This window comes from Lepisosteus platostomus, chromosome 17 (assembly GCF_059453375.1).
Source record: "Lepisosteus platostomus isolate fLepPlt1 chromosome 17, fLepPlt1.hap1, whole genome shotgun sequence".
NCBI classification, from domain to species: Eukaryota; Metazoa; Chordata; class Actinopteri; order Semionotiformes; family Lepisosteidae; genus Lepisosteus; species Lepisosteus platostomus.
The window spans coordinates 23615062-23642118 of NC_142627.1; the positions used below are offsets into that span (position 1 = coordinate 23615062).

The 27057-nt window shown below is 42.6% G+C and overlaps 2 protein-coding genes across 4 annotated transcripts; one reads left to right on the forward strand and one right to left on the reverse strand.

Annotated features, from left to right (window-relative positions):
* Nucleotides 1-655: 655 nt before the first annotated feature.
* Nucleotides 656-14491, reverse strand: LOC148646420 (serine/threonine-protein kinase ICK-like). 3 transcript variants are annotated; one of them, XM_088610696.1, is made up of 14 exons: nucleotides 14342-14491; nucleotides 11949-12211; nucleotides 10370-10424; nucleotides 9064-9185; nucleotides 8440-8519; nucleotides 8043-8175; nucleotides 6736-6907; nucleotides 5683-5850; nucleotides 5238-5471; nucleotides 4077-4279; nucleotides 3846-3997; nucleotides 3354-3479; nucleotides 2700-2807; nucleotides 656-2410 (listed from the first exon to the last, which is right to left on the reverse strand). In XM_088610696.1, exons 2-14 carry the CDS (start codon nucleotides 12047-12049, stop codon nucleotides 2253-2255), a joined length of 1812 nt encoding a protein of 603 aa, XP_088466822.1. In that variant the 5' UTR covers nucleotides 12050-12211; nucleotides 14342-14491; the 3' UTR covers nucleotides 656-2252. The 3 variants fall into 3 exon arrangements, with proteins under 3 accessions (XP_088466822.1, XP_088466821.1, XP_088466823.1); XM_088610695.1 differs by having other exon boundaries at nucleotides 5223-5471; XM_088610697.1 differs by lacking the exons at nucleotides 11949-12211; nucleotides 14342-14491 and adding an exon at nucleotides 9991-10010 and having other exon boundaries at nucleotides 5223-5471.
* A 1258-nt stretch (nucleotides 14492-15749) lies between these two features.
* On the forward strand, nucleotides 15750-25285 carry fbxo9 (F-box protein 9). The gene is made up of 13 exons (XM_088610698.1): nucleotides 15750-15946; nucleotides 17207-17281; nucleotides 18000-18134; nucleotides 18854-18911; nucleotides 19402-19501; nucleotides 20710-20840; nucleotides 21305-21419; nucleotides 21655-21773; nucleotides 22598-22688; nucleotides 22802-22897; nucleotides 23393-23486; nucleotides 24332-24486; nucleotides 24676-25285. Exons 1-13 carry the CDS (start codon nucleotides 15944-15946, stop codon nucleotides 24782-24784), a joined length of 1281 nt encoding a protein of 426 aa, XP_088466824.1. The 5' UTR covers nucleotides 15750-15943; the 3' UTR covers nucleotides 24785-25285.
* Nucleotides 25286-27057: the final 1772 nt, after the last annotated feature.

Sequence of the window (27057 nt, forward strand, 5' to 3'; positions counted from 1 at the left end):
CAAAGCAGCCTTCTTAAACCTATCAAATGGGTCAAATGAATTAACGCTTTCTTTCAATTATACATATATGACCCTTAAACCAGATCTTTGGTTTGGAACTCTATATACACTTAAACTAGCAGAGGACTGTACTCAGATTCATGTGTTTTGGAAAATGTGGGCCATGATGCATTCAACATCTTTGCTTATTATCAGGACAAACCTACCTGTTCAGTTGTTTACAAGGCATTAATAGCAATTTATAAAAAACAGACTAAATGTATATACTGGCCTGCACAATTGTGACAGAATGAATGCATTTTTTAAAATCAGACAGGTAATGCACTGCCCAGCACACCCCTCCATCTGCAGTTGTAGCTTAACCTGCTGCTGTAACGTGTCTGAAACTAAAATTCATGGACTGGTGCCATATAACACTGCAAACAAACTATAACAAACTATGAAAAAAAAACAGTGAACACCAGAATATTAACAAATCACATTAAAGTTAATTAACTGCATGGAAATGATCTCAAATTATGTTTTTACAAATCCAAGTCAATCTGAAATATAGCATTCTTTTAAATCTAAGGAAATTAGTCTTTGTTCTGGTGATGACTGTTATTCAGATAAAATAAAATATGGAAGGCATACAGAGCAACAAACACACTTCCACTGTGGAAAAGAATAGTTTATTGCTTATAACAGAGAAACTTTCCATTATCCATTCACACCTGTAAAAAAGCTACAGTACTCAGAGCTCTGGAATATCCCCTGAAAACAAACAAGCTCCGTACATTTATTTCTGTATAGAAGCTCAAAAATGTCTACAAAGTGTTAGTGCTATTCCATTGTAATGTTTGTGACATTAAAGCTTCTTGTGTTTAGATAAGAAAGCAAGTTCCATTTTGGGGGGTTATGAATAGGTTATCTACCTTGAGAGAGGTTTCCAAAACAAAATAAAATAAAAATACTTAAACAGCATTGCATTCTGCAAGTAAGACTATATTTAATATTGAGATTTTAATATTTGTGGTGAGGGAAGAAGGATCTACATTTTTTTAAAAAGCACAGCAACTTGTTTTTCATGAAGAAGGTAAAGTTTTTAAAACAATGCAGTAAAAAAATATTTCTATGCAAAAGCTGCCAGTAATCAATGCATTAAAATACTTATTGCATATAATTACAGGCTTTGTTTAACATAAATAACAGCTGATAATTATTACAGTAACCCTTTAAAAAAAGTGGTTCCTGGTCATGAAATTCCCATAAATGATAGTATTATAAACTACAGAAGACTATGTACAGCACATCTATTAAAACTCATGAAAGGTAAAATAATATCAAATGAAAACTAAACGTGATTAAATTACTATCGCTGGCACGTTAGACAGATTCATGTAAACTATAGCATTTAATGGAAATAAAAAGGAAACTGTTAGGACAGTTATTGAAACTATACAGTAAAGCCCCTAAACACCTTTAATATCCTTGCTTTTAATCTTGTTTTCCAAAGCACAGGAAACAAGAAACAAAAAGCCAAATAAATCAGTTTTCCACCTTTCGATAGTCTAGTTTCTTATTGATTTGAAGGTATGTAATGGCATATAATACACAATAAGCTCTGTTGCTAAAGTGGAGAATAACAATTCTGAATGAAATTTAAGACACCACTGCAGAGTGCACAGTAAACAGTCTGTATGAGGTCCATGTTGATCCAATAGAAAAAAAAGAGCATAAAAGGTTGTCATAATTTGATCAGTTATTGAGCCATGTGCTTAACATTTCAATTTGAGCAAGCAAAGACTTTGGTATAAGTTAAATGAACAGTCCCAGCTTCAAAACAAACATGGGTTGAGGGTGCGATTAAGCCGTGACTGAAGTGTGATGGACACGCACCTCAGATCACAGTGTTTCACTGTCAGTGGTGTTCAGGACAGTGTAGCAGGACAGAACAGAGAAGTGCACTACCTTGCTGAAATGCACAGACAAGCTTCAGTACTGCACTCTTAAAACAAATGCTTCTCTTGTGTTTTTCTTAAAAAACTGAGCAGAGACCAAAACCAGCTTGAGTAACAAAAGCTGCTGCAGAGTATATTGATAACATATCAAAACCGAGCACACATATAATACATTATATACAGAGACAAATACAAAAAGAACATTATTGCTGTATATTACATGTTATCTACACAGTTCATGACAGAGTGCCCCTCTCCCCCCTCTCCTGAGTATCCAGGGGCTGGTGGTAGCCCGCTGTCCTGCAGGGGGCACTATCGATGCCCATATTTGGCGGCCCAGTCTATTCGCCCGTGTACAGGCTGGACAGGCTGTGCAGGGGGGTGAGGCAGTACCCCTGGGGTGCTCTTTGAAGGCGAAGTATAGGATGGAGGCGCAAGCTGACTGCGGACGGATTTCCACGTTGCATAGTCTGTAATTAAAAAACATCAAGCTCGTCAGCGGATCCTTCAAGAGTGGCTGGTTAGTTTTTATTTACTCTATATTTTCTAGGCTACATTACACAGACACCTCAGACATACAGTAAGCATCGAGAGATTCCTCGTTTAAATCAGAATTCTGGCACAGTACAGATATACAGTCTAAAAGTCTGGACTGGAGGCAGTACTGCTCACTCAGAAGGTTGAGACTGACCAATCTGATACAGATGGGACAGGTCTAGTCAGCTTCCGTGAAATGGACAACACCCAAGGAAGTCTTACTAGAGGACGGTGGATCCACCAGGGGTGCGAGCTGTACTCGCTGGCCAGCAGAAGCTACTTCCTTCTTATAAAAAGAAGGAGCATAATCACGTGGCAGCGTGCTGGGACCTGCAAAGAACACACAGACAGAAAAGGAATCAGTGCAAGTTCAAACTAGCGCTCCCATGTCCCGACAGCATCACTGTGGCACGGCCACGCCTGGCAGGTGTACACCTCATGAAACACCTGCATGACCCCCTTACAGAAGTCAGAAGCCTTACCAAGAGAGCTGAGCCCGTTACGTTCTCGCACATGTTCTGTGAGGTACCCAGCTAAAGACACATAGTGTCAGAGGACAATCACTTCCACCTTCTAAAGAGCTTATCTGATCACGAAACCAACCAACTGTGTATTAAGAGATTTGGATGGAACACAGAAAGAGATCATCTTCTACTTTATTTCAGTTTTTTACGTGCATTGATTTGATCGGCTTTAGATGAGAATATTTAATAATAAGTAGACACTCATTTCAGACAGCACTAGTTATGAAGGTACATTTAACGGGAAGGTCAAACTACTGTATTGCTTTCTAGGCAGTGACGAAGACACCAAGATGCTACAGGTGGCCTCCCGAGACTTTGGAGAACAGAAACAGGACAAACACTGCTTTCTGACCCTGGGTTGTTCTTCTCCCTGGCACTGTTCCTCCAACGCCCAGAGGAAAGCTGGCACTGCCCCACTGGCCATTCGCTGGACAGTCTAGATTCAAACTTATCGCCCCGTTCTTCTTTGCACTGAGCCCTAAACAAGACGTAAAGCAGAACACCTGAACAAGCGAGGAAGAAAATGTTCAAAAAGAAATGTGTACAGAAAACCCTCGATATAGCAGGGTTCTCATATAATAGTGCTTTTGGTCTGAAAAATATGATTTGTGATTTAACAAAAATTCTGCAATAATGGAAACCCCTTCCTCCCTATTAATCCATTAAGACGAGGATTTACTGTACTGCTGATTCATTTATTCCTGAAAAAGGAGAAGTGCCCTACTAGTTCACATCAGCAAAACTCTTTACTCCTGGAACTGAGCTCCCCAGCTTCTTTTCACCACAGAAAGCATATAAACCAGGATCCCAATGACAGTGGCACAGTAATAAAATGAATACCCACCTGGCAAATACCTGGATTGTTTCAAGTAATGCTGCTTAGCTGACGTTATCCTGGACAAGGCTGGCTCTTGGCAGGAAAGGGAGCCATTCACGCTGGGGGGATTGCCTATTGCTCTACCGTTTGCCGGATCCAAATTCAATATGCTTCCAAATCTGAAAGACATTTGGAGCTTATTTTCAGCATCTGCGCAAAAATCAAAAGGCCTCAGAAATAAGCAGAGGAGAACTTCACCTGCTCAAGGCTTCATCCCCATGTCTCCTCTTGTCATTGGTGACCTTCATTCTGCTCAGTGAAGAGACTTCTGCATCCTCAAAGTCATCCCAGTCGCCGGAGCTCTTCAGAACCCCAGAGACATGAGCCCAGCGCCGCCTGCCAGCCTTGGGCTTGGTGTGGACACCCGGGAGGACGGCCTTCTCTGTGGCTTCAGGCAGCCTCTGCCATCAAACAGCCACCCATCAACAGTCAATAACAACTCTCAGACCTCAGGAGCACCTCTCATTTCAACATCCAGGAAACAACTAACACAATCGCTCCCGATAAAGTCTGGCTGTACAGCCACAAAAGCAAAGCAACCTGTGTGCTACCTGTTACGATAAAAATGTGATGCTCTCTGTGTTTAAGGACAGGACAAAAAGCAACATGCTGCAAACATACAGTCACTTACTAAAGAGCAACACTATACAAAAGGCAGTGATAAATCACCATTTAATCATTTATACACACCTGCCACACACACTCATGTTCTTTCTCACGCATGCCTGCTGCACACTCATGGTCTTTCCCACGCACACACTCATGTTCTTTCCCACGCACTCCCGCCGCACACTCATGTTCTTTCCCACGCACACACTCATGTTCTTTCTCACGCATGCCTGCCGCACACTAATGTTCTTTCCCACGCACACACTCATGTTCTTTCCCACGCACACCCGCCGCACACACTCGTGTTCTTTCCCACGCACCACACACAATCATGTGCTTTCCCACGCACACCCACTGCACACACTCATGTTTTCCCACGCACACACGCCGCAAACACTCATGTGCTTTCCCACACACACTCATGTTCTTTCCCACACACCACACACACTCATGGTCTTTCCCACGTACACCCGCCGCACACACTCATGGTCTTTCCCACACACACTCATGTTCTTTCCCACGCACACCCACTGCACACACTCATGTTTTCCCACGCACTCCCACCGCACACACTCATGTTCTTTCCCACGCACCCTCATGTTCTTTCCCACGCACCCTCATGTTCTTTCCCACGCACTCCCGCCGCACACACTCATGTTCTTTCCCACACACACTCATGTTCTTTCCCACGCACTCCCGCCGCACACACTCATGTTCTTTCTCACGCACACACACCTGCTGTTGCGGCGCCTTGTCGTGAAGCAGCGGGAGGAGGGGCTGGCGTTCGCGCGGCTCCGGCTTGGCGGCGCGCGGCAGAGGTCCCGTCCCGGGCTGGGGCGGCTGCGGGGGCCGGGGCGGGGGGCGAGGCGCGGGCGTGGGCTTCAGCTGCTGCGGGGGCACCCGGGGGTGAGGCTCCCCCTGCTCCTGGATCTGCTGCGGCGCCCCCAGGGCCTGGCCCACACAGAAGTAGGAGTACCGCAGGGCCTGCGGGGGGGACAGGCAGGGCTCTCATTGTCACACTTCGCTCCCTCAGATGTGCTTTCGGAATATTCTCCAGTCATCACACCTCCCAAAAGGAACTACAAGAGCTGCGATCTGGGCTTTCACGCCGGCTGGATGAATAACGAGGAGAGGACAGCCCTGGAAGGTACCGGAAGACTCACAGCAGCCCGTGAGCCCAGAGGCGCTGCCGTACCTGACTCGCTGCAGGTCGCTTCTTGGGGTCCCACTGCAGCAGGTCCCTCATCAGCTGGATCCCCTCGCTGCTCGCGTTGGGGACGAGGGTCTTCAGGTTGCTGGGGACGCACTGCGGCCACCGGAAATTCATCGCTGCCGCCAGCTGGTAGCCCTCCATCCAGTCGTTCTGCCAGAAGAAGAAGAGACAATAGCCAACGCTGCCCTCGCCAACAGACCACATGTGGAATAAAGGAGAAGCCGAGGGAACAGGCCTGCGATTCCTTCTTGCCTGTTGACTGTGTGCAGTAAACCCTCAGGTTAGCGGACCAAGCAGTCTGCCCAACCCTAGACTAATTACACCAACTGTCCCACATCGTGTCCATTATTGCAGGAAAAGGCTGGGATTTCTGATGCGACAGACAAAAGTCCCCTTTAACAGATTTTGTCCATTGAATGAAGTCCGTAAAAGCAAGGGTTTACTATACAGACAACGAAGTATCAGCCTACCCTCCGTCATCACCTTTATTGCTTCTGGATTTGTTTTAAGAAGCCAAAAAAATCTAGAAAAAAAACTAAATCTGAACTATGTAACAAAAAGTAAGAAGTAAATGGAAAGCCGTCAGGGAGCCCTGAAGAAAGCATTGAGCATTTCATTTATTGTATCGCATTCCCAGGATCCGCGGTAGTAAATGCCAGGATTTTACTCTCTCCCCATATACGTCAAGATGCGTGAAGCTGTTATGAGGGAAGCTTTGATCGTGGTGTGCCTTGGCCAGCACATTTGTCAAACCTGAGTTTCTGAACCTTTTTTTCTGGTGGAGTGCCTTCAGTGTACCAGAATATCTCAACGTGACAAATCCTTCAGAACTGGTGGATCCAAAAATCCAGAACTTTAACCAAATGTGCTTATATTCTCAAAAAGAATGGTGTGTTAATTAAAAACATTTTTATATGTGGGAACTAAGCTTTCATTCTTATACCTCATAAAGGCCAGGAAAACCACTCCTAATACAAGCAAAGTGCAATAAAAGCCCTTCCTGAAGACCCTCTTTGAGGCTTTACATATAATGACCTTTTTCGGCGTTCCCAGGACCTGGCAGATCTTGAATATCGTATCTACTTCACTTGAGCCAGGAAACAGAGGCCGCAGTGTGTAGAGCTCAGCCATGATGCAGCCCACTGCCCACTGGTCGATAGGAGAGCTGTAGCTGGTGGACCTCAAGAGAACCTCAGGGGCACGATACCTGAGAAACACAAAGCAGTTGATTTATTTTTTTCATATATTTTCTGCATGTAGCTTCTGATGTCAATATAAATGCTCTGGTCTCCTACTCCGGATTTTGTTACTTAGTTGGAGATTATCGGAATGAACGCCTGCTTATTCCTACTAAGGATCACAGCAACCTGTAACCTATCCCAGAAGTTTAGGGTTCATGGATGTCCATCTCAGGACATCAACTGACTTACTGTAAGTAGACAAAAGCAAGAATACAGGGAGAACACACAGATTCCACACACCAGGTTACCCAGTCCTAAAACGAACCCATGACCCAATTAGCAATGCTTGCCACATTTGGACATGGCTGTAAAAAAACGGGTGTTTTCACTAGTGGCTATATTGCATCACTAACAGATTCACTGTTATAACCATTTTAATATTTTTGGGGCTTCAAAGTGCCACGAGTCTACAAGTCAGAAGTGACTAAAAGCATGTGTACTGTGAGGCATTGAACACACTTAAAACAAATCACAGCTTTCATTGTTTGAACTAAAGCCTTAAACAGGGGTAACTGGGATTTCACACAACAGGTACCCAATAGATTTTCTACCTGTGGTGACTTATATATCTAAGACATTTCAAAGACCCCAGTGCTCTGTAAAATAAATCTTGTTAACTGACAAAGTAAAGCTCATTTCATTCTCAATTTGTTACATTTGTTAGCACAAACTGAAGACCCATACAGCTGTTCGTTGTTTTTCCTTGGTGTACTATCATAATGGTTTTTAGAAGGTCTTATAATCAGCTTGTGCTGCAATACAAGCACCGCCAACTTCGGCCATCTTGGGAAGGAAATAAAAACTCAAGGGACTTTTTTATTGGCCTGGGCGAGCCTCAGCCATGCCAGATTGGCAGCAGACTCGAGGTGTGAGACAATTGTGTACTGTATAAAAACCCCAGCCTCCAACAAATGCACGCATTCATAGTCTTGCTGTAAAACTTGCAGCAAACTTAAGTACAGAGGTATTTCCAAGTCACAATGCCCTTTCCACTCAGTAGTACTACGGTGATCCTTCTTCCAAACACACATTTAGAATTTGTCACAGACCTGTCTTGACCCACGCAGAGGCACAGGTAACCAGTTGGCAACAAAAACGTACCATCTTGTAGAGACGTAGTCAGTGTATGGAGGTCGAGATCTTATTTCCCGCGCTAGGCCAAAGTCTGCTATTTTAACAAGTTCTGGTCCCATGCAAAGAAGATTTTCGGGTTTCATATCCCTGTGGAAAAACCCTAGGATGAACACAATGGTAAAATGGAACTAATCAGTGGGAGAACAAAGCACTGGCAAACATTATTATATCAATACTTAATTATAGTTAATGAAGGCCTAAACCATTTTGGAATTAATTTCACAGCGATACATTCAACTGCAATGAAGAGGACAGTTTTTGTTATCACATTCCAATTAATTATCATTCAGCTTCTTTATTTAAGAGTTACATGCCAACCCAAGTATACAAGCAGTTATGTTTTCAAGCGCGCAGTGAACCATACCATGTTTATGAATAAATGCCAATCCTTGTAGTATCTGGTACATTATATTTCTCACAGCAGATTCAGGGAACAATCTACTCCTATAAATGCAAAAAATAAAGATAGAGTTTATTTCTAATTTATCTGACTGCTTATACCGTACAGTATGTAAACTAGAGTAGGTGGGGAGCTGCGTCAGCATGCACAGGCTGCAGAGGAACAAGTAAAGGTTTATTCCTGCTGAAAAGAGAAGAGAGAAAACACAACGTTTCGGCAGTGGAGCCTTAAGTTGTGTTTTCTTTCTTCTCTTTTCAGCAGGAATAAACCTCTTACTTGTTCCTCTGCAGTATGTAAACTATGTGTGATAAATAAAATTATATCCTTACTTGAAAATGCGGAAACAGGGATATGTCCAAAGGCTTAACGCATTCTTTGTGCTAACAATTCTACATTCAATACAATCGCTGGATTAAATTTGTGATTTGTATTATATTGACTATAGTGACATCAAAATATCTATTAGTTGAAAAAACGTTATACTCATCAAAAGCTAAATAAATACAAAAATACAATATAAATACAGTAAAAACAATTTTCACGTTCAAGACATCAAGGGACAGTAAAGGAAAATTTTGATCAAAATACCTGTCTTTCATCAACTGGTAAAGGTTTTCCTTCATATACTCAAACACAAAGTAGAGTTGGTCATTTTCTCTGATGACTTCCTTCAGTTTGACTACATTAGCATGATTCAGTTTCTTCAGGGACTACAGAGAAAATATAAAAGCCTTTTTAGTATCAGGTTTACATGGGCTGCATAAAATGTAAGGTTAAATTTACAAATAATATGGCACTTGGATGAACCATTAGTACTAAACCTGAACTAGGTGTGCGTTGCTTTTTGACCACAATAATAAACAAAACTAGGCACGCAGAAGATCTTCTGGAACATCTTGATTCGTACCAGAACATTACTGCCTACGGAGCTGACGTCAACACACAGGCACACTGTTGGACCCCTTCACAAGTCGCCACAGCACAGGGGTTATGCACTGGGGGGAGGGGAGGGTGGGAGGTTCACAATCACATGCCTACTGTATGAATACAGCTCTTTGTCACGTTTTGACTGCTTACTCGAACTTGCAATTTATTTCCGAACCGAGCCAACGGAATGCCAACGTCTTACAAAATTAAAAATGCAACCATGCAGAACTGAAAGATGGGGGGGGGAGGGGGGGCGGGACAGGAAGAAGGTACGCCAAGTGGCTCCGCGATCAGGAGGATTTCCCATGCACCCGAGCGCTGATGAGCTTTAACGCAGACATGCCATGACACGGGGAGGTGAAGTCACACGGGCTGCAGAGAGATGAGGAGACAGGAAGGCATGCTGGGTAGGAAACACCCAACTGCACTGCAGCAGCTCCCACTGAACAGGCATCCCTAAACCCCCCCCACGCCCCCTACCGCAGCAGGACTCAAAGGGGGGGGCACCGTCTACAGAGTAGATTCACCCCGTGGGAAAAGAGGACCCAGCAAGACAAGTAGAGCTAAGGGTTCACATCAGATATCTACCGTATTCTCTGTGCTGGTTTCTGGGATGTGGTGACATTTAAATGGAGCATTCAGAATTGAAAGAAAAAAAGCACATACATTAGACATTCTACATTTATGACCTAGTATCTGTTTTTTTCCCCACTTAACACTGTGCCTTAGCTGCCATATGTTTAGTGCCAATGTTTTTAAGTTCAACAAAATGTGATAACGGACCTATTACAACAAAGAATGAAGAATTTTACTTTCATTCATGTTGTGGATCACTCAGACATTTACACACTGCTTTGTGCCAGAATGGACCGTTCTCACAATTTACAGTTCTCCCAGCAGAAGTATTCAACCTTGCTTGCAACGAGGACATTTTATTGAGACGAGAAAAAAGAAGGCTGACAGTTACCTTAACCTCTCGCAGGTTCATGCATTCTTCCCAGGAATAGAACTTCCTTTTCATTCTAGGGGACAGATTAAAGTTGACATAATGACAGCATGAAAAACATCACACCTGTATGCATGGTCTTTGGAAGAATATACTTTCACTCCCTGTACACATACATTCTGCAAACTTCAATAACTAAAAAGAAGATGTTTACTGCGAAAGGTACTGAATTTACAAAATGCACTCTGAGCAACAGCAGGAAATGTAGTTACAAACTATGAGCTCAGAACAGATTACAAACGGTAAACTTGCTTAACTATTAAATCAATTATTCCTTTCACACCTTTTGATTATTTTATTCCTAAACTGCCTAGGACAGGTTTTCATGCAAAGATTTTAGAACTTTTACAAGTGTGCATGTTACACGCATGGGTGAGAACAAACACTGGAACACATCAGCCCAGATACGGAGCTGCTTCTAAATCTAAGACAGACCTCGTATGTAAATCATGTGATCACAAGAACCTATTCACGAAAGGCCAAAATGGCCATAAACATCATGCAACATGTTGGATATGTAATCTGAAGGCCCCCCGTATTCTTTAAGACAAAGGCTTGTAATACGAGGCTCACTTTGTGATAAAAGTCTGTCAGCCTTGCACAGTTAAAAATGATTTCTCCCTTTATATGACATTTGTGGTATCTGACCAATTCAAATTCTGAAAGAGCTGATGCCCTATTCTAATCTGAATGCAAATACAGTGGCTCTGTAGTTGCTGCAAAACCCATTTAGCCAGTGCTGTACTCCCAGCTGTTAGCTCAGACACACGCTCCTGAGTGGACAGCGATGATTTATCTATTGCCCAGAGACGGGTGCAGAATGCAGTCAGGTGATTCAGGTAAGGGGGGGGCTCCATTTCAAAATTTCACTGGAAATGTGGTGACACTCATTTTATCCCAAACTTCACATTTATTATTTTGCATGAAGCATCCACCCCTCAAGGCTCATCTACAACAAGGGCAAAATTAAAGGGGTCACATTCCAATAAGTATTTGTTTTATTATTTCCTTCATGCTCAATTCTTATTTAAATTCTGTTTTCTGTATAAATACTTTATCTGTCATACTTGTTCCTCTTCCAGACTCATCCCGATTAAGATGTAGCAGTCTATGAGGGAACAACAGCTTAATCTAAGTATATTACACACTGTAATAGACCACTGAGCACTGGATGAGTGCAACGGCCCTCAACAAAGACTTATATACAGTATGTAGGATCTTCAAAACACTAAACTTGCCTTCGTCAAAAACATTTTACCAGCTCAGGAAACATCAATTAAATCAGGGCAGGGCACTCACTTCACTTACTGCCAGACAAAATCAGCACTTGCCAGCGTTATGAAAAAATAAAATACAGAACAGCTGTTTGCAGAAAGGGTATGAGTGAAGCAAAAATAGCAAACCCTTTAAAGTCACAATTACGCCCTTTAAATGAGGTGACATTTCAATAAAAATGTGACTGGGTTAAAATGTCCCGTTTTACTGTTGACACTATTTCCAGGGAGAGGAAAGAATCTTTATAGAAACCTTGCTTGCTTACTTTTTAATAGCAACCAGTTCTCCCGACTCCAGACTCCTTCCCAGAAGAACGGACCCATAAGTCCCGTCTCCCAGCTGCTTGAGAGTCGCGTATCTATTCATGGCTCTGTCAGCATCGCCCAGGAGACGGGGGTCTGCTTCATGGAGGGCGCTCGGCTCCCTCCTGTTGAGTGCAGCCAGATCTTTCTGTGACAACAGCAGTGGACAACAGGCCGGGCTGCACACAGGACTGCAGAACTCATATTTTCACAGGCTGTCCTGGACCTGCAGAGACGAAACAGGCACAGACAGGACAAAAGACTTGAAAAGCACAATCAAAAATGGGGTTTATTTTCTTAAATAAAAGTACCGTTAAATCTTCACAATATATTTCAATATTTCTAACAAACACCCTGCAAACTGACACAAATGGTGACAGTTCACATTTATACTCAAGTGCTACAAAGCTAATAAATATGAGGGTTTCCTTAATAATAATGACTAACAAGTAAGTGACTGTAATATCAAGTCTCAAGTAATACTCTGGTTCATTTATTACATACAAACTCTATACTACTATGTAACATACTATTACATACTCTCTCACAGTACTAAAACCACGCTCTCATGTTTCAGTGATGGTAGCCCAGAGAGAAGGCAAGCAGATGGTTCTGGAGCCTCCTTGAAGCGATACCAAATGTTTTCAGGCTCTGATCTAGAATATATTATGTTATTTTTAAATCTGGTTATAAAACCAGACCTAACAGAGAACTGTACAAGTACGCATTTCTAACACTTATCAGCAAACAAAACTACAGCTCAACACCTTCATGATCAATGACTAAACCCAAGGAAAATATCCAAGATAACCATCAGACCAATAACAGAAATACCCCGATTCCGCCAGTACAGGCAATGTTGATCTTTTTTTGTATTTCTCCCAGGAAATCATGTCTTGTTTAATGCAATGTTTGCTGGAATGCAAAATGCTAATGTTACTCCTAAGGAATTTTCTGCAACATAATGAACAATACAGACTGCTTCTCCCCGCCTTGCTAATGCTGAAGAATGTGTCCTCACAATCAAGTTAGAAAAAATATGTATTAGCAATTCAGGAAAATCAGTTGCATGACATTCAGTTCTTGATTCTGGACGGAGACAATATTTTCACAGTGTCTTCAGCACACACATTTGCACACTATTCTCTGTAGGACACACTGATACTATCCAGGTTACTCTTTCTTGCAAAGTCTACAGAGATACAGAAACACAGAAACACGCTTCTGTACTAAATCTAGCTGGAAAGTGGCAACATCCTGACGTTTCTGGGGTCAGTAATAGAACAGCCCTGGGTCCCACATCTCTCTTTAACAGTGTCAAAGTGCAGGCCAGCACCACAGCTGGAAACAGCCTGTAAGCCTCAGATACCTCGGAACCATTCATTCATGTTTAACACTAGCATGGGAAAAGATGTCCGAATGAGCAAAACGATAGAAGGGATACTCTTTACGGCTGGTCTCTAATAAAAAACTGACCGTGCTCTGGAGCTGTAGCACACGAACTGGTGGGGGGGCTGCATTTCTTCCCATTTTCATTCTGCATCTGCTCATTATTTACAACTCCCCAGTACTGAACCATCTATCACTTGGCATCCGTATAAAACTGTACCGGTATTCGCCCATGAGAATGGTCTGTAGCCCTTGAACACTGAACACGGCACTGTACGTGGTGTGATTATCTGCAAAGACACCACAACTGTGCAGCCCGTCCGGGCGAATTTCCTAAATCTCGAGTTGGTGTGGGGGTAGTTGAATTCTGTATAGTAACTTACTTATAGTAACATAGTAACACAGACTTTTCCGTTTAAAGCAAACCAGTGATGTTCTTGCAGTAAAAAACAAACAACCCCAACATGTCTTAAAATAACTCATTAACTCGGCTGCACCTACTGTATTTCCTTGTTGGCAAATGCCAACATTTCAGATAACAGAGTTGAGGAACAGAAACGCACACCCCTGCTTTACAGATATAACAAGGGTATCAACAGAAAAGGCCAAAAATACAAGAAAGAAAAGAACAGCGGGATTATCAACAGACGGACAGATATCACAACGCAATGATTTTTTATCCCCGTTATTTCCATTATTACATCTGCTGTATAAAAAAAAGCTTTTGTTTCGACTCCAGGAAACAGAGCGAAATCTATTTTCTTATTATTTTTGGACTCACACGGAGCCATGCGTTTGATCATCAGATCGGTGAGCCCTGATTTATCCTTCGCCCCCCAAATTGCATCGGGACAAAGTTTGCACACTTCTGTATGTCTGGACCGAGTCCTGCATTATATCACTGGACCTTCTCCAACGCTAACGGAAACGGGGCAGGCCCCCTTCGTTTGCAACGAGTAGCACCTACCTGCAGAGTTTCAACAACGCAGCGCACTGACATCTGATTACACGCCGGTGAGCACCAACACACCCAAACAAACCCCTGGTCTTCGGGCGTCAAGCAAACATGGCGCCCGGGCTCCCAGCGGCGGAGGGCGGAGCCGCAGCCCTGCCTGCCCGCTCCATCAGTCCTGCCGTTTCTCCGGCACAAACCTCACTGCCAAGGAAAAAAATAAAGGAGGAAGGGGGGGGGCGGCGAAATATCGCTGAACAACGGTGCTCCCCCCAAAAAAAGCACATGCACACGGGGGGGAACGTTAAGGGACCCTTTGTTGTTCCAGACCGGTACAAAACCAAACCCCTAGCCTTATTTTTAGCTTCATGTTCGTAATTTAATAAACATGATCGTCCAGTATATGAAATAATAGTAAACTGTATTTTTTAAAGCGCCCTTAGAAAGTGGCTTCTCACAGCGCTTTGCGGTAAGGAATAAAAAGGGGGAAGGGAAAGGAGAATTCAGCTATTGTAGTAAGGGTCTGGAGTACAGCAGGAAGGCAGCGTGGCGGACACAACTTGAAAACAATCAAAGAAATAAAGCAATCATCCATCCATTTTTAATTGCTTTATTGAATACAGGGTCACCTGGAGCTGGAGCCTAACCTGGCATGTAAATTGTGCAAAGCGCGGTACACCCAGTCAGTGCAGGGCACACACAGTCACCAACACTCACACACATGTCCACGGCTCCACACAGGACGCTCACAGACGTCTTTCAAACACAAGCACATCAGGACCAGGAACATGGCATCCTGCAATCTGTTTTATTTCTCCGTGATAAAACCCACGGGTGTGTAAACTCACAGGCTGCAGTAGCAGACAGCTGTCTTGGGCGCAAACAGGAACCCTCCCCAGGGCACAGTCACAGTCTTGACCCTTCTCAAGAGCTCGCCTCACCCGGGTGTCCACACTGGTTATTCTCTGAGCCGATTCAGAGCACTTATATGACTTGTGGTGTATATATATATGCAAAGGAACAAGTAATAATTTTATTCCATGCTGAAAAGAGATTAAAGAAAACACAACGTTTCGGCCGTGGAGCCTTCTTCAGGTGTGAGCATTGAACTAAACCTGAACGATTTATATACATGTCCAAGACGGAATATAATATTCTAAATTAGGTATTAACATAACTTTCCTTGATTTCAATTCTGCCTTTATATATCCTAACATATGGTCTTCTTTAATCGCTTTCTCACAGCGTCTAGAGGCGAAGAGAGACATTTATTTTTATTTATTTTTTCAGGGTTTTAGGGTTTACTACGCAAGACGCGATCACATTGTGCACCGCTCAGACCCCGCTCTGTCGAGCGGGCTGCGGGCCGCTTCGCGTCGCGCTCGGCTCTGCGTGTCCGCGCCGGCTCGCCGTCCCGTACGCTTCCGCGGAGGCGCCCTTCCCCTGCGGAGCTGCGCCGAGCCCCGCCAGCGACCGTCCGACATGGCTGCAATGTGGAGAGCTCGCAATTTCGCCCGCTGCGTCGTCCGCTTCTCCGACCGAGAACTGTACTAGACTGAGCCCGCTGAAAGAGAGGAGGAAGGGACCGACAGGAGACGCTCACGGCTATATCACGCAATGGTAAATAATAACAACCGGGGTCGTTGATGCGGCTCAAGTGTAAATCATGAACCAACTGGTGGCTCTGCATGACGTGTAGCTAGGCGGTGTGTCAGTCACCTGGTGTTATTTACATCTCGGATAACTATAAAAAGTAACACTGTTCAGCCTCGTACGCCAGCTTCTGCAAAGGTGCGCCTTCTGCCAATGTTGTTGGTTATTTCCACGCCATATATGTCTCGTTTTGAAGTGAATGCGGAATTGAGTTCGTACTGACAGTGAAGTTATACAAAGTAGTTGTTTGTGTAACTACATTATCTAACGTCTGCATGTTTCCCACTTGCAAGTCCAAGTATACACGTCCTTATCTGAGCGTCCAGATACTGATAAACTGCCGGACATGTCTGCTTACCTGTTTACGCTACTGAATCTTGTTACAGAAGAATGAGGAAGCAGAATATATTCGTTGAAACTTTGAAATAGGGGAAACGTACTGTAAGCGGTTTTCATGCTTTCCAATCAATACTATTTACAACTTGCAGATTCGAGTTTCAGCAAACTCGCTCATTTAATGCGGGGAAAGTAAGCTTAAACAAGCGAGCACCTACAAATATCTTGTTCGAATTTGACAATACTGTTTCTTAATTTACTAGCAATTATAAATACTAAAATACGACCGAAACCAGTACAAAGTAGAAACTGGGAAAGCAGATATACTTTATTATAACAGTTAAAATGCTTATCAGAGTGAAAGTGCTTATTATGTCAGACGTCTCTTAAGGATAGTTAGTTTAAACTCGACTATTAGATGAGTATTTAACTTTGCACGTAATTACAACAAAAATTACTTAATTGCTGCATTGCATTAAAAAAAAAACAAGAAAAAGTCCATCAGCAGTGAAATCGGTGAATATTTAATTTGCAAGTGTCTTATAAACGGGTCATGCTTTAGGTTTGTTTTCTGTGCTGTTGACAAACCTTGGTACTCTGTTAGATATGGATTATTGATGTGATATTATAGGAAATACCTGTACAGTCTCAATCAATGAAAATATATATACTCTTTGTTCAACCAAATATGTGATTTGGAAGCTGTTTCTCCTTTAAAACAGCCATCTGGAGAGTAGGCCCGACTGTTATACTGCAGGGCTTGTTGTGAGGCTCAAGGGACCTTCACCTGATGTCTGTGTATTCTCTATCCTCCCCCTGGGATGCCCAGACTAACATGTATACCTGTAACACATTGCATGTTTGCAAGCTCACGTGTCTTCATTTCAACAGGCAGAGGGTGAAATCAACTCTGCTGGTACTGTAGAAGTGGAAGAAAATGAAGAGTCAGGTGATTCTGACCTTCAGGTTAGTACCATCTCATTTTTTATGTCATGTGGTTCTTGAAATTCCTTAGTGTTCGGGCACGCATTCTTTATTAGGAACTGGTGTAAGAAAGATTCATTAGTGGTTCAGAAAGTGGTGCTGTTGTGGGTCTTTTTGATCTTGCTTCAGTACAGTCTGTAATACAGGCAAATATTCAATAAATTATCCCAAACATAGAACTAAACAACATTCGTTTGGAATTCCACTATAAAGCTGGAAATGTTGTGTTTGAGACAGATCAAAATCTAATATTGGCTTCAAGGCTTGATGTCTTATAGCCCTGAACTGACACAGGATTTTCCCAAAAATGAGCAAAGCTCAAGTTTTCCACAATTAAGAATCAAATAACTCACCTACTACTCCAAAGCAACTCTTGAATTTCACATATACTTCTTCTAGCTCATCGTGTAGAGCTTTTGAATGTGGTGTTTGCGGTGTGAGCTTCCACTTCGTGGTGAGTGTTGGACACGGATGGCACTGCAGAGTCCTTCTGGAGATCTCGAGGCACCTGCTTGTACTTCTTGGGTTGTCACCTGTAAAAAATACTTAGAACCTCAGATAGAAAAGTCAAGAAGACTGACTTACAGGGATGTGGAATGAAATGTGGACGGCGACTCGTCACAGAGCGTGGACCGGTCAGGTGGCGCTAAGGGTGACGGTGTGGTATAGAAGTCGACCCCCCGGTGTCTGGTGTCCGCAGGTGGAGCTCAGCGCCTTCCGGGCACAGTGGATGTCCGAGCTGATGCCTCCCGCCGGCTCCAGTGGTGCTAACAGGGGTCCGCTGTCACGCTCCGCGGATCTGAAACGGAAACAGGAGATGGCCCGAGAGGAAAAGGTAAAAGCAAATCAAAGCGGTTTGGCTTGCTGAAAAAGTGTGTATGCATGCTGTACTGTATGAGCTCCTGATTGAGGAAGCATTAACCCAGCCGCCGTGAATTTCTTTTATGTGATATTAATATGATTTTATTACTTGCCCGTTATGCCCGGGCGGGTCAGGTGTTATTCAGCCCTCCCTGTCCTTGGTTTCCCCAGGAACCAATCCCATTTACACGAGGGGCTGGACTCCACCCTCTCTCAGCCATCTCAACCAGATATTTAAACCCCAGCTTGCCACTTTCCTGGTGCTCTGCTATTGAGCAGCTGTTGGTCTGGTGGTGCTCATCGCACTAAGAGTTCCTGTTTTGCGTAGGAAAGGCAGTTTACTTCTCTGCCTGCCTTAAGCGGTGCCTGTCCCAGTCCACAACTGGGATGATCCTGATCCCGCCCACCCTGTTTTCTGAGTGCGCACCAGGACGCCACCAGGCTGTCCTGTGGGTCCCGTCAGTCCCCCATCACCGCTCTGAACCAGACAGCCCTTCCATCCCTTTCACTGTGTCTCGCAGATGAATCCCTTTCTCCTCAGGCAGCGGCAAGCTGGCATAACATCGGCAGCCTAGTTCACAGCAAGTTCCCAGTCCACTTACTGGACCAAATAGTTTTGCTTTGGTCACTGGTAAGCAGTTGTTTGGACATAATGTGTGTGGTTATGTATGTTGGTTATGTGCCCTTTCTCAGGCCAGAGAGCTGTTCCTGAAAGCAGTAGAGGAGGAGCAGAATGGAGCTGTTTATGAAGGTGAGTTAAGCAGTGCAGTTTTCTAACTGGGCACCACGGTGGCATTTAGTGCTTTAGTAAGTGCTGCTGCCTTACAGCTCTTGGGCCCAGGGTTTGTTTCTGGATTGGGACCCCTTTTGAGTGGAGTTTGCATGTCCTCCCTCTGTTACAGGCTTTCTCCCAGAGCCTCCCGCCCAGGGTGCAGGCCTGCTTTGTGCCCTATGCTTCTGGGACAGGCTTCGGGGTTGCTGTGACACTTCACAAGAAAAAAACAGCTTTCTGGTGGTGGATGGATGGGAGTTTTCTAAATGAGATTTGCTACCGAGAGACAGACATCACAAGTAATGTTACACCAGTCAGAGACACAGCTGTCTGAGGGTCTTTAGCATGGTTATCAACATTTGATATCCTGTGTTTTCTCACATATTACTTGTGAAATCTGTAGAATCAAGATTGTTTAAACATGTTAAATGGGTGTTATTTAACCGTGTGTAAAATCTTGTGGTTTCAGCTATCAAGTACTATCGAAGAGCAATGCAGCTTGTGCCTGACATTGAGTTTAAAATCAACTACACGCGGTCTCCAGATCCCGATGGAGTTGGTGTAAACTAGTATGTGAATTTATCAGTTATTAAAGGCATATTGAAAGGCTGTCTCTGGTGGAGTAATTGTAAATTTGTAATCGTTGATGGTTTCTGTCATTGCAAATGCTAAAAAATCAACATAACTAATAATTATCTGAAATATACTACTGTCATTACATTATACAAGTTTTTAGGAGCATTAGTATTTAATATGCTGTCAAACTTAGTATGTTTTAATGGCTGGGCTGTGGGATATGAAGGATACACAGATTCATACTATATGAAGATCTGGGACAAATATATTGAATGTTACAAATGTTGTAAATAAAGAGTAGTCTCTACCTTTATAGAAATGCAGTTAAGGTGGAACTATTGATCAGTACTGATGTAAGAAAATACCTAGTGATGAAGTGTGCTGGTGGTATCACTTAAAGGGGAACTGCGGTCTGAGGAATTTGGACTGGTTATTAAATCTTGATAACAAAATAAATTCATTGCCGTTATTAAACAAATGACATACTTTGAATTAAACACAGCATTTTGAACTTTGTGAAAGTACTGTAAGTTTACGTGTTGTCACAAAGCCCTGGTCTCGTCACGGGCGAGAGCGATAGTTCCCATGAATTGCAAAGCACCTCAGCCCTTCCTGCTCGCTAGTCACTGTACTGACTAGTGTGATGCGAAGTACGAGCGACTTAAGTACAGGTCGTGCAGCAGATATTTAACCACAGAAGTGTTCAATGTGATCTGCATGCAGAGTTAACAAGTAGGTTCCTTTTTTCGGAAAAAAAAACGACTTTAAGTCGAGAGCAATATTTTTAATGGATTAAAAGAGATGAATTCACATGTTTACAATGTAATAAGGCCGCATCATGTCACTGGAAGTTTTGTTGCCTCTTTCTGAGTCGCAGAACATGGAGGTTTTAGAAGTTACTGTGTGCGTTTTAATTTTATTGTGGTTTCTTTGTAACCCTGAAATATAAAAATAGCATTGCAGTTCCCCTTAAAATAACCAATTACTTAAAATTGGCAAACTGAACAAAACATGCAAAATGGTTAACCACTTGCTGTTAAAATTGGGTAAGCACTAACCCTTTAAATATCAAATTTTTATCAAGTGCCATGAAAAATACACTGCAAAATATATCCCAAATAACATCAATAACATTCTCTTTTAGCAGAAGCTTAAACTTTTTTTTCCCCAATGATTTCCGTATTTGTTATGTGGTTTGCAGCATGGACGAGAATGAAAGTGATGGTGAGGTAGCTGATCTGCTGACCTATTTCCAGCAGCAGCTCACTTTGCAGGATTCATCTCTGAAGATCTGTCAACCAGAAACTGATATAAGTCAGATGCACATTTCAGGTAAATCATCTCCTATTCCATGAGTATCTGATCACAAAAACGTAGGAATTTTGTTTCCATTCTACACTGCATGTCAATCAGTTCAATGTAGCAGAAAAGTTAAAAGACAGTATTAAAGAAACTGATTAATGAATGGAAATTCAAGTAAATATAATGGTGTATTAATATGGACGTTTTGTGCATATTTAATATACTATGACGTTAAGGAGGCTTCTCAAGAGCTGCATGAAAGTATGCCCATTTTTCTACACTTTAATAACTGTAATACTTTATCAGTACTGTGGAATGTTTTCACAGTCTGTTACACATGTATGAAACATGATTAGAGCACTTTTAAGGAGCACCTTATAATAAGCGATAAGTGTTGTTTTACGTGTTTTGATGTAGTTGGTGTTTGTGTAAGTTACTAGGAGGCTGTGTGGTCCTGTGCAGTTGATTGATGATCCCACTGGTTCTGTCACCAGCTCTGCCGTTGGAGGTTCTGATGTACATTTTCCGCTGGGTAGTGTCCAGTGACCTGGACCTCAGGGCACTCGAACAGCTGGCGCTCGTGTGCCGTGGCTTTTACATTTGTGCCAGGTATAAGCTTTGCAAATCTTGTCAACCACTTCTGCGTCAATGTCTAAAATCGGTGATAAGAGGTGTTATCAAGCAGTGTGGATGGGAAGATGGAAATAGAGGGGATCTGGTGCACTTTAAGAACAGTGAAAGCAAAGTAAATGCTTTGCCACTCACTCAGATGTTTTCTGCTTTAGTGTTCATGGTAACAGATGCCGGTCGCTTTAGAAAATATTTTTAATCTGTACTTTTTCAGGGACCCGGAAATCTGGCGTTCAGCCTGTTTTCGGGTTTGGGGACGGAACTGCACCAAAACTAATCCATTTAACTCCTGGAGAGAGATGTTTTTGGAGAGGCCCCGTGTGCGGTTTGATGGTAATGTAGTTGGAGTTCATATTTTAACATGGATCTGAAAGCAGATGATTGATTCAATCATATTTCAAAAATCCATTTTTCTTTGTCCTACAGTGGCTGAGTGTACATGATGTGACAAATGTGCAATAATTCACTTAAGATACCTCACCAAAGTAGAACACAGGAAAGTTAAGGTGATGGAGCAAGGAATTAACCCAGCAGCATTGCCAAAATGTCACAGAGCAAAAGAAAAGGCATCTGTGGCACTGTTGATATCTCCTTGGTTAAAACTCAAGTGGCAGGATGGCATGACAACTACAGCTCCCAGATCCTGGGTTGGATTCTGGAATGGGGTACCTGCTGTGTGGAGTTTGCGTGTTCTTTCAATTTTCTTATGGATTTTCTTTGGGTGCTCTCATTTCCTCAGATCTTCCAGAGACCTTGTAGTAAGGTTATCTAAGGTCTCTGAATTGCTTGCTCATCTAGGTGTCCTTTCGGTGCATGTTCTGTGATTGGACAAGTGCAGTGGTTCCCATTCCTGGTCCTGTTGACCCACACTCCTGCTGGTTTTCATTCCAACTGAGCCCCCAGTTACACAGTCAGTCCCTTCGTTGATTTAAGAGTGGTTTGTTCCGAGCTCTTATACTTGTTTGTATTTTGTAAGTGAAATTCACCAGGACCAGGACTGAGAGCAACTGGACTAGTGTCTGGTCAGGGAATCAGTATCACCTCGTATCCTGTACTTCTTCAATAGGCTACAAGTAGCTTTGAATAAATGACTTTCTGATAATAGATGGTCAAAACCTAACTAGCTGCAAAGGCCTTAATTTCGTGTGTCCTTCTAGGTGTCTACATCAGTAAAACAACTTACATCCGCCAAGGAGAGGAATCCCTGGATGGATTCTACAGGGCTTGGCACCAGGTGGAATACTACAGGTAGGCTTGTGTAGGAGTGAAAGAGCTGAGTTACCTTCTTCTTTACTGCATCTGTCTTCATAGCTGGTTAAAACTGTGAGGAAGACCTGACGCTGGTAACTGTTCCTGAACAGGTACCTGCGCTTCTTCCCTGATGGCCAGGTGATGATGCTCACCACACCTGAGGATCCTCTCAGCATAGTTCCTCGTTTACGTAGTAGAAACACCAGGTAAAATGCATTTAGACCAGCGCTTTAGGTGCTTTAGCTTTAGCAGAATTGAGGTGTTGAATGTATGTAAATATATTTAAAGAGAAGAGCTTTGTATTAATCCTACAAGTATTCTAAATGACTAGCAGGATAAAAAGTAAACTTTATTTTGTGTTGAAACTATTAGTTTACCTATTTTGCTTCAACATGTTTTTGGGTGTTCTGGGTATTGAGTATTGAGTTCCTGAAGTTATTCTGGATATATGAAATTCTGCAGACGCCTTTTTTTCTTTGACATGTTTCTCTGAAATTTACTCTGGAAACGGGAACTTCCTGACAAGAGTTTGATAAGTGAGGATTAGAGACACTAATAACTCACTTGTTTCAGAACATATCCCACTTCTCTTTCGTCTGCAGTGCACCTACCCGATCTAGAAAATACTTTGTGTGATGATTCTTCAGTGGCAAAAGGCCTGCCGGCCTTCCGCACACTAAGTGTCCTTCTGTTCTTTTCAGAATGGAATCTGTCCTGCTTGGTCATTACCGTCTGTCCCAGGACACAGACAATCAAACCAAAGTTTTTGCTGTCGTTTCTAAGAGGAAAGATGAAGTAAGTGGAAACGCCTTTAGCTTTTTATTGACTAGTTTTCTGAACTAATCTACTTTGATACATAGATCTTGCATTTACTGTCATTGATTTGTGAAGTTCAAGCAAACCTTGTCTATTAGACAACTAGAATAAGAAGAGCTTAGAAAATTGAGAATAAACAGAAGGAAGAGAGCTCTCTACAGAGCCAGACAGAGAAAGTGAACAGAGGCGCAAGTGAAAACAGCATTTAGATTGAAACAAGGAAAAACATTGCAGGAGAGCTAAAAAACTTGTGCTCGCCAACCTCTCTTTAGCCAGTTGAGATGTTTTGCTACTTTAAACTCTTGCATATTCGTAGTTATTTTGACTTCAAATTTTTCTCTAGGATATTAAAAACATTCTCATTTTCCACACTTCTGTTCTGAGGGGCTCCTTGGTTGTGTTTTGAGTCATTATCATGCTGCTTCTTGAAGCGTAGCCCAATAAATATGGAGAAATGATCTTCTACAGAAATGTCTGTAAAACTCGGAATTCATTCTGCCTTTCCCACCATTAGTTACATCAGTAAAGACAAGTGAGTCACTTCCAGAGGTGGATATGCATATTCTTAGCGGGGTGTGGTGAAGAATATTGAGACGTGATAAAAACTGAGATCCATCTTCAGCTGTGATAAGTCTGATTACATCACAATGAGGAGTGATATAAGAAGAGGGAGGCCTACTTCCATGTACTCCAGAAATTCCCTTGAAAAATAAATTGCTCTGGACTGCCCTTACTCACTGTGACTCTCAGAGAACTGGGCCCTAGTGCAATCATGCAGAGCTGCTGCTGGTAAACCTGAGGCGTTCCTGCTGGTGTTTTTCCAGAAACCTGCGGAGTATCAGAAGAGCCGATACTTTCGCCGCGGCCCCGTGCAGGACACGGAGCACAGCTTTCACGTGGGGCTCCAGCTCTGCTCCGGGGGACGGCAGCGCTTCAACAAGCTCACCTGGATCCACCATTCCTGCCACATCACCTACAGGTGAGCTGCTCCCCGCCTGGCCCGCACGAGCAAAGCTGTCGGCTGTGCATGGAATCCTCTTTAAGTTGTCCAGAATATCGTAGAAATGTATAAGAAATTGCCCTTTCAGCTGGGTGGACAGCAGAATGAATAGCAGAAACTTTGAAATATGGAAACGTGCCGTTATTTTTTTTTTAATTGCTGTTTCAGGTCAAGTGAAGAAACAGTCGTCACGGCATTTGAAGTCGACAAGATGTACACACCTCTGTTCTTTGCACGAGTGAAGAGCTACACTGCACTCTCAGAAAAGCCTCTCTAATGTGAGGAAATCGGAAGCTTTGCATTGCATGAGCATTCGCAGGCAAAAAAAGAAGTTGAAGCTATACCCCTTGCAAAATTCAGTTGACTGTCCCTTGTTTTATGCTGGATTATTATTTTTTGATGAATGTATAATGTGAATTTTTTGGCTTCTCTTGATTAGAAAAGTTTTAAGATAAGTTAGTTTTAACTTAATCAGTATGCACGCACAAGACCTTCTGGAGTACTTAGCAGGAAAAAGTAATTTATAATTCATCTGATTAATGTTTTTGTCACTACACTGAGTGGTGTCTATGTGCATCAGAATGTTCTGCACATAAAGTCCACATCTTTGTGTCCTGAGGAACAGTAAAGTGCAGGAAACGCCAGTAGCTTATAACGTCTGTCCACTTCATTCATACTTTGATTTTTTTCATATTAAGGATTGACTTTGCTATAGTCAAATGAGTGTAACACTGTTAATAAGTCCAGAGGAGCATATAATAAAGTTTTATCAACACAACATTCTCTCTTGGGATTTTCTGCTTCTGTCTACAGGAAGGGAAGGTCACAAATTAACTTTGTTTAGAAATTAAATGCAAAGGAATTAATATTAATGAATACTAATCACTTAATGTCACATTATATAATATGCACAAATATCAGGTGTTTAAAGGAAAATTTTAAACAAATGACCAAATTAAAACTGGCAAATTACAATGGAGAGGCACCTAATCTCAGTGATTTATTTTCTGGAGGGGTGGTGTGATTTTGCAACTTCATCACTGACTTATGCCACAAAATCTTATTTATGACACTCTCAATGGAGGAAGTGGGATGTACTTTGAACTCAAATATAGTTGGAGTAGAAATTAGTTTTAAATCCAGGAACAAACAGACCCTCACTCATCACAGGAGGATTGACGGCAGTCATACAGGGATACCTTCAAGAAATTCCTTCCGTGCCTTTCACACTACTTATTTCTCTGTCGTAATTGTGCAGTCATCTGAATCGGATCAGGCTAAACACTAAGGCCAAAATCATGGTGACCTCACACTGCATCTCCTTAAGGCTTCCTGAATCACAGCAGTTGACATAAGTGCTGGGTCTGGTGCCCCTTCCTCCCTGTAACCTGCATCGCACCCCTTATTTGCTGGCATAGGCTCCAGCTCCTCGTAACCCTGGAGTGAAGAAAGATTATTAGAAGATGAATAAAAGGGTGGGTGTTTTCATAGGATAAGCCTGTTAAAATAAGCTTGTGCAATGCTAATACTGCACTGGCACCTCTGGCTTGAACGAATCGTGCCCCACCAGTCGTTTTGTCACCCCTGAATAACGGGAAGTTTTGTTGTCCTCACTAGAACAGTTTGCCTTATTGTAACTTGTTGGCTCAAAAGGAATTTAATCTACTGTACATGCTACTGTAATACCGAGTAGTTGTTCATACTGTGAATGAAATTTAAGATCTTGTGCGAATGAGAGTGAAACATGAGGAATATGTATTTATTTGAGCTTGGCTTAAAACACGCTTTGTATTTTTACTGTTTATGATGCCTGCATTAGTTACGTGTCCACAGGCCTGCATAGGAATTGCTTTGTTTAGACAGCTGTAGGTTAAGCATGAAGGCAGCGGTATATTTTGGGAAACAAATCGGCACCGAAAGGCTTAGGAAGAGACAGAGTACGTCTGGATTACACACAGGTGCGAGAAACTGTCAGGCTGGCAGAATGGAATCCAAAAAAGTCGATGGAAAGTCACCTGGGAGGTGGTGATTGTGCAGCCTTAGCTCATGCATAGTATGCAAAGGAACAAATAAAGGTTAAATTCCAGGTTGAAGGAATTTAAATACAAAAATGTATGTTTTATGTCAGGCAGAAATAAATACAAAAAACATTTGGGAGTTTGCTGTGAGCAACTTCAACACCTGAAGAACTCTCAAGAGCTGAAACCTTGTGCGGCTCGTTTTTTCTTTTCAGCGTGGAATGAACCTGGTCTTGTTCCACTGAAGCTGACGCAGCTCCCCACTCGCGCCTCCAGTGCACGGCACGCCTGTGTTACCCAGTGCTTTCACCAGGTGGCGCCAAAGCAAGCTGTTTGATGTGTGGGTTTTACACTAGTGCTTTATTCCAAACTTTTGTTTTAAAATCTTTTGAAATAAACAGAATTCACACAACCAAGCAGATAACTAAAGTATTTAAAGCTGTTATTCTGGAACAAATAATTAGAAGCTACAAGGTGGTATGTTTAAGTATGCGGATAGGAAGTACTCTGGAACCCTAGGCCTTTCTGTAGA